At 33.8% G+C, this 7,871-nt stretch overlaps 1 protein-coding gene across 8 annotated transcripts; it reads left to right on the top strand.

The window, feature by feature from the left end:
• Window positions 1–2,085: 2,085 nt before the first annotated feature.
• Window positions 2,086–6,012, top strand: LOC107960011 (uncharacterized). Of its 8 annotated transcripts, none has more exons than XM_041112459.1 (8): window positions 2,086–2,454; window positions 2,903–2,993; window positions 3,282–3,445; window positions 3,535–3,563; window positions 3,698–3,746; window positions 4,119–5,005; window positions 5,090–5,232; window positions 5,763–6,012. In XM_041112459.1, the coding sequence occupies exons 2-6, from the start codon at window positions 2,933–2,935 to the stop codon at window positions 4,158–4,160; spliced, it is 345 nt and encodes a 114-aa protein (XP_040968393.1). In that variant the 5' UTR covers window positions 2,086–2,454; window positions 2,903–2,932; the 3' UTR covers window positions 4,161–5,005; window positions 5,090–5,232; window positions 5,763–6,012. The 8 variants fall into 8 exon arrangements, 4 of the variants coding, with proteins under 4 accessions (XP_040968393.1, XP_040968396.1, XP_040968394.1 ...); XM_041112462.1 differs by having other exon boundaries at window positions 5,767–6,012; XM_041112460.1 differs by having other exon boundaries at window positions 5,098–5,232.
• The last annotated feature ends 1,859 nt before the right edge of the window (window positions 6,013–7,871 follow it).

Raw genomic sequence — 7,871 nt, forward strand, 5'->3', positions numbered from 1 at the left:
TTCGGGCCTACGAGCTTAGCAGGCTATAATGCCAGCGATTTAATATCGAGCTTTAAGTCTAGCAGGCTATAATGCCAGTGAGTTAATATCGGGCTTCGAGCCTAGCAGGCGTAATACCGGTTAATGAATTCAGACTTAAAGTCTAGCAGGCTTCGTGCCGGTGATAAAAATTCAGGTTTCAAGCCTAGCAGGCTAATTGCTGGTGATTTGATATACATCTAAGATTGTGAGACTTCGTGATAAAACGACAATTGAAATTGTATAATACCTTAAATTGGCCAGGTATGTATCTTGTACTTATATGAGCTTGATTGGGATTGAATCTCAAGTATGTAATATGATGTATATGATCCTGATTTATTCAACCAAAATGTGAAGTTATAAGAAATATTTGATTTACGTATGCTATATGAATTCAGATTCAAGTGAAGTTAATAAGCTAAATATATGTTAAAGGGCTGTATATATATATTTGGCCAAATGACATTATACCTGAGAAATGTCACTTGAGAATTTGATTGATCCACTACAGGAGAATAGGGCTTTAGCGGCGTTTTTAGCGGTGTTTTATCAAAAAACGCCGTAGAAATTATAAAACACGGAGCAATAGCGGCGTTTTTGGTAAAACGCCGCTAAAAACAGAGCAATAGTGGTATTTTTTGGTAAAACGCCGCTAAAAACAGAGCAATAGCGGCATTTTACCAAAAACGCTGCTAAAAACCAGAGCATTAGCGGCGTTTTTGGTGAAACGCCGCTGAAAACCAGAGCATTAGCGGCACTTTTGGTAAAACGCCGCTAAAAACCAGAGCATTAGCGGCGCTTTCGATAAAACGCCGCTAAAAGTCATATAATCCCTAAAGCCCTAGACCCCAGAAAAATAATAAACACTAATCTATAACCCTTAAAAAACTAAACCCCTAAATCCTAAAAACCCCTAAAGACTAAACTATAACCCCTAAAACCCTTGAAACATGAACTACAATTGAACAACATTGGTGTGTTGGCATACAAATTAGATGACATGTTTGATGGTATTGGGATGTCACCCAACTGTTGACTGAGTCTTAGCAATTAACATTCAACGCCAATTGTGAATTGTGATTTTATTTAAATTTTCATTTATGGATGTAGTTTAATTATGATTTTAGGGTTGTTTTAGCAAAAATTAATAACTAATATTATTATCTAAACATGAATTATCATCAAATTAACTCTAAAACCCTAAACTCTTAAACCCCTAAACCTAATAAAACCCTAAACACTAATCTATAACCCTTAAAACCTTAAACCCCAAAAAAACATCATATGGATGTTGATGTGTATATACATAGATATTAATGTAAAAGCTTATGTTCATAATAAATTACGGAAGCAATACTTAATATTGATTAAATTTATTTTGGGTTTAGGGTTTAATATTTAAGATTTAAGGTCTATGATTTAGGGTTTTATGGTTTAAGGTTTAATGGCCATGGGTAGTATGTTAATCTCAAGTGAATCATATTCAATTAAATCCTAAACCCTATAATTAATATATATTTAGGGGCATAAGTAGGGGGTTGAAAGGGTCTTTGCCCTTCTAAAATGAAAAATTTTCCATTTCGATTTTTTGAAATTTTTAAAAATTCTAAAGGTAAAATTGCACTTCATCCCTTTGAATAATGGAAAATTTTGATTTAATCGTTTCAAAATTATAAAAATATATGCTAAAATTTAATCGTTTAAAGTTTAGATGATAGGGGGTAAGGGTTAGAGGTTAATGGGTAAAAGTTTAGGGTTTATGTTTTATGACTTAAGGTTAAGGGTTAAGGGTTTAGATTAATACTTTTATTTTCAAAAATATTTAATCTAAATCATTTGATATATTTAAATATTAGATTGAAAAAAAATTGATAAATAAATAAAAACATTGATAATAAATAAATATAAAATATAAAAAAAATGTATAAAATAGAGATTAGTGGCGTTTATATAAAAAACGCCACAAAAAATAAGCAATAGTGGCGTTTTTTAAAAAAATGCCACAAACAATCATTTTACTTAAAAAAATGGCATCTTTTTATTACCAAATTCCCACTCCTTTTGAAACCCTAAAATTTCTCCCTAAAATTGGTATCCTCAAAACTCCCTTTTCACACACGCCGTTTTCATCGGTTTACCTTGGAACCCATACGATCCCTTCCCCTTTCCCTTTCCCTTTCCCTTTGGTTTTGAAAAAACCCATACGATACCTTGGAACCAAATGCAGCAATTAATCACAGGGGATAACTTGTTTAGCATAGTAAAAAATATGGTAATCGAAGTTTTGGATCCTTATTTAGGAAGGCTACAGAACCAAAAGCTCACAAATCCTGTTAGTATTCATGGAGATCCTGAGTCTAGTAGAGGAGTTGAGATTTGCAACAACATACAAGTAATGAGGTTTTAAGGGCTCTATTGTCTCCTCAATCTAAGGTATTTTCTTTTATCATATTCAAAAGTTATATCTTTATGGGGTTTTATTTCTCTTTCATTTCTTTGGACTTCAATTCTTTTGTTAATGGAGTTTCTAGTCACATAAAGCTTCAAAGGATGAATCCGTTCTTCTTTCAATTGGGTTATTTGATGCTGAATAAAAGACTTTTGTTTTAAAGATTTTTGTTCTTCTTTTTTTTTTACGAGTGGAAAATTTTTTTAATCTTCTCTAAACGTTATTGATGCTTAAGGAAACAAAGAATTGACATTGTTTCTTAGTATTGGTCTTGTTCTGTTGTTTTTTAATGTATTTTGTATAGTTCTTTGCCAGTGTTATCTCATATGTAAGTTCTCTTTTCAGCCCAATTTTCTGTTTCTGCTTTTCTTTTTTGTTTCGATCGTTGAAGTTTTAGTTTTTGTTAATTACACCATGTTGGTGTTGGTTTAAGTGTCAGGAGGAAGGTATTTTCGTCCTGGTATGGTGGCTTTACCACAGGATTCCCTGAATGTGCCCCAGAATGCAAAGCCTACAACCAATGGTTTGTACATCATTTTTAGCCTTTTCAGGATTTTATTAAAATCATTCGTATATTTCTGGACAAGAATTTGCTCAAGTTGTTGTCTTGCTAGAGTCTTTATAACTCTGGTATTTGATTTAACACTATTTTATAACTTAAGAGATTGTGGTAGAAATTAGATTATACTCTTTGCTCGTGTTTTGAATACACTTATTTTATGTCGTTCAATGACTTGATGCACCGCACTGGTTCTTGAATCCTTGTTTTTATTTTTGAAAACTCTCTAAATAATCAATCCAAACTTGTCAGGTAATCATTCTAAAGGGCATGCAGGTGAAGTTCGAAGTGCAGAAAATGGAAGAGTGGGTTCCATCTATCAGGAGCAAATAGAACCATGTCATCTAAGTTCATCGATCTACTATGGTGGCCAAAACATATACATTCGCTCCTGCAGTGACCAGGACTCTGGATTGGTGAGTACCTCAAAAGACCTCTGGAGTATTCCTTCTGCATTTAAATTTTGATTTACCAATCTACTAACATGTTTTTCATAACTTTCTAGAACGATGATAGTGAAGGAGATCAATCGGGGTATGCATCAATAGGAAATTGGTCGCAAGGTGTGGTTGTCTAATGGGGTCTTTATATTATGAGAAGCATAGCATATAACTTTTTTTTAACTTAGGTTGATATCTTTGTTTTTTGTTTTTCTTCTTTTTCTGTAGGATCTGTCTATTATTGAGAGTTCACTTGCCAATCTACGTGCATATCAAGGTTAGATATTCACTGGAATAGCCAATCAATATGCTTATATATGGTCTTGTTGTTGGTACTGCATTAAACCCATTTCTCTATTAATCATCACTTAATAGGTAAGACCATTAAAACCTGAACCAATTCTTCGACAATTGGTAGTTAAGAGTGTTAACCCTGCTTGGTCTAACCACCATCACTACTAAACTGATATTTAACTGTATTGTTTAACCTTGAAGTAAAGTAATTTGAAGGTGTATAAGCGAATTCTTAATGCTTTCCATGCACAATTCTGTTTCTCTCTTCATTTTTTCTTTAGATACAAATGGTTGGCGAGTAACTCATTGTAATTTCATTGTTTTTCTGATACACTTGCATATTCTTCCTTAATAGGTACATAAGGAAGATACAGATAGTAGTTCGATCTGTTTCTAGCTACATACATGGAACTGGACTACAGTTTCAGACATTGCGGACAGCACTATAGTTATTTGGCTCCCTTCTTCGACTTGAAGGATGAGACTTGTTCTTTTCTTTTCTTTCTTTTAATTCTGTTAAGCATATCTACTTAAGTGACTTCTTGATATACTTTGGCTTACAGGTGTATACTTTGGCTTTGAAGGTCGTATAAGTGTTTAATAAAGAGAAAACCATTTTATGTGTTAAATGCTGAAAATTTAGGTGTTAAATGCTGCAATTTATGGTGTCTGAAAGTTGTGATTTATGATATTCGAATGATGTATTTTAAGTTGTTCGAATGTGTTAAAGAGTTGTTTTAATATAATGCTTAATGGTTGTTTATTGTTGTTCAAAGCACGATGAAATAAACATGTTACTATGCTTAATGTATTTTAAGACAGTTACTATGTTTCTTCTGGCTATTACAAGTCTGATTCAAATTCTCAGGGTCGTAGCAGCATAGTGCAGTCTTAGAGACTGCTGCTACTGCAGGACCGTTATATTTCATCTCACTGACCTGTTTATGTCGCTTTGAGCCTTTAGCATTCCTTGATTTCTGTCCTATTGTTCTTGAGACTAAATGGAGAGGAATTTGAGTCTTCTATATATATCTGATGCAATGTTTTATGCTGTTTATCTTGTCTCATTTGTTATGTCCTATGTGCAGCTTTGCATATTCTCATAGAAATTTGTTTGGAAGAAACCAAAAGCTTAATATTTCCTTAGAGAGGGGCCAAATCGACTCTATATTCCGCATTAACTATACAGACCCATGGATTGAAGGAGATGATAAGGGGACATCTAGAACAATAATTATCCAGGTGGGTTTTGCTATTACTTTTTCAATAATTGGAAGGTTGATTTCTACATTGAGCTCTCTCTCTCTTTTTTTTAAAAAATTCAAGAACCCCAGGGATACTTATGCATGGTAACCAACATGACAATAGCAGTCTGAGCATTGACCGTGTAACAGTTGGTATTGAGTTTAGTCGAGCACTGAGGCCAAAATTATTTCCACAACTGTCGTTCTGAGGCACTACAGCTTCAGGTGCTTTTTACTTCTTTACTTTTCTTTAGTATTGAAGAGTCTTCTTATATTCTCTGTTTTCAAACTTCTTTCTCATCCTCGCTGAAAACTATCCCAAGCTCTTCTAGTTCCTTAAACTTGTATGCTTCATGTTCTACCAACAAACATATGCATGCTTAAACATGAACAAAATGATGTATGAGTACATAATTGGCTTATCTGTTTGATGCATTTTTTATATCCTAAAACAAGTTGATGTAACAATGTTTGATTGCTAATCACATGATTTTCATTTTTGTTTTCTCTTCAATAATGATTGATTGCTAATGTAACAATGTTTTTATCTTGATGAGTCCCGAGTTTATCCATTACTAGTTTGATTTTGACATGAGTCCCTTAAACATGAAACTGGACTTATGCTTGTCACTTATTTACAGCTACAGTAGCATTTGCGATTAGCCTAGCATTAGTTTTTTTATTATGGGTTTACTTTTTACTGATTTCACTTTCATTACAGTAAATGGTATAGCTAATTTCCTTGTTTTGCTCAGTCAGGTGACCAAGATTCCGTTTAACAATTTTCTTTATTGCTGGAACAAGTCTTAACCAAGATCAAGATCAAAGAACTTCACTAAGTTATATATGCAGGCATTGCAATGAGAGGTGATGATGATTTGGCATTATATTCTCACCAAGATGAATTTTGTTTTAGAAATTGTAATACTTTGTGTGTTTCTTTTATGTATTAAATTACATATTGAATCAATGTTTATGTATTAAATTTAAATTCATTAATTTTTATATTTAGTTTTGAAGTTTAAATTTTAATGGAAAATTTAATTTAATTAATATTTTTTATTTATCCTTAAAAGTTCAAATTTGTTTAAAGTTCAAATTTCAAAAATTAAACATAATATAATATTTAACATAGAAATAAATATTATTAATTAAAATAAAATAATTTTTTTGAAGTTCATGATTTTTAGCGGCGTTTGAGAGAAAAGGGCCGCTAAAAGTCATGTTCTTTAGTGGCGTCTATGGGAAAAGTGCTGCTAAAGGTCATGATCTTTAGCGGCGTTTGTGGGAAAAGTGCCGTTAAAGGTCATGATTTTTAGCGGCGCTTTTCCCGAAAACGCCGCTAAAAATCATGACCTTTAACAGCATTTTTTTAAATAAACGCCACAAATTTTTGCAGCGCCTGCTAAAAAGGCGTTTTTTGCGGCGCTTGTGAAAACGCCGCTAATAGTTTTAGCGGCGCTTAAAAACGCGCTAAAGACAAAAAAAACGCCGCTAAAAGTCTGTTCTCCTATAGTGATCGATTTATAATTGAATTTAATTGTTTGCATTGCTTAAAACTTACTAAGCTTATGAAAGCTTACTCCGTTTGTTACGTTCTCTGTTTTATAGATTGTTGACTCCAGTTACCTGATCGAGGAGGGGATCGTCAGCAACTCGTCACATTATCTATTGTTTTGGGTACTACTATATTTTGGAGCTAGTATGGCATGTATGGAATAGACTTAAGTGAATGATATTTTAAGATGATTTTGTATATAAGCCATGTGAATATGGCTACTTTTGAATGTCGATATAAGTTTGAATTTCAATCTTTGATTGTGTTTGGATATAAATATAATTACCAATGATCTTATATAAATGTGTATGTAACTCTTCATAACCCACTCTAGCGATGGATACGGGTTATGGGGATGTTAAACAACTACCTCGGAAATCATCACACAACTCCGAAGCATATTCTCCAGTATCTAAATCACCCTATCAGATTGACCATCAATTTGAGGATGAAAAGTAGTACTAAAGTCCAATATCGAACCCAAAGGCTCATGCAATTTCTTCCAGAACCAAAAAGTGGAATGAGGATCTTTATAAAAAATTATTGAAACTGAAACCCCATGCAGTCTTACAATCTTGGAGATATAAAGCTTCACTAGCTTCTGTAGAGAGTCGTCTACCCGAATCAGAAGAAAATAATTGCGCTTGGTTAACTGATCCACGATGACCCAAATGGAATCTTTCTTAGTGGGTGTCAAGGGCAACCCACTAATGAAGTCCATCGTTACTCGCTCCCATTTCCACAAGAGAATATTAATAGGTTATAACAAACTTGAAGGCAACTGGTGCTCAGCCTTAACTTGTTGACACGTCAGACAATGAGCAACAAAATCCATAACCTCACACTTCAAACTGGACCACCAGTACAACTCACGGAGATCTTGATACATCTTATTACCACCGGGATGCATAGCATGAGGGCTACTATGCACCTCCCTAAGAATCGACTACCTCGGATCAGAATCATTTGGCACACAAATCTGACCTCGAAAACATAGAACCCCATCTTTATTCAGCCTAAAATTAGAAGTACTGCCACTCTTAATCTGACAAAACTGTACACTCAAAGACTCATCCCCTAACTCTTATCTCGAATATGATCAATCCAAGTCGACTTAACTTGCTATTCGGCTAACAGACCTCCGTCATCGAACAGACTAAGACGAGTGAACATCTCTATCAAATCCATCATCGCTCTACAACTGAGAGCATCAGCCACCATATTGGCTTTACCAGGATGATACTCTATCATCCAGTCATAATCTTTGAGCAGCTCAATCTAACAATGCTGCCTAGGATTCAACTCC

The sequence above is a fragment of the Gossypium hirsutum genome, chromosome A05, assembly GCF_007990345.1.
Source record: "Gossypium hirsutum isolate 1008001.06 chromosome A05, Gossypium_hirsutum_v2.1, whole genome shotgun sequence".
Taxonomy (NCBI): Eukaryota; Viridiplantae; Streptophyta; class Magnoliopsida; order Malvales; family Malvaceae; genus Gossypium; species Gossypium hirsutum.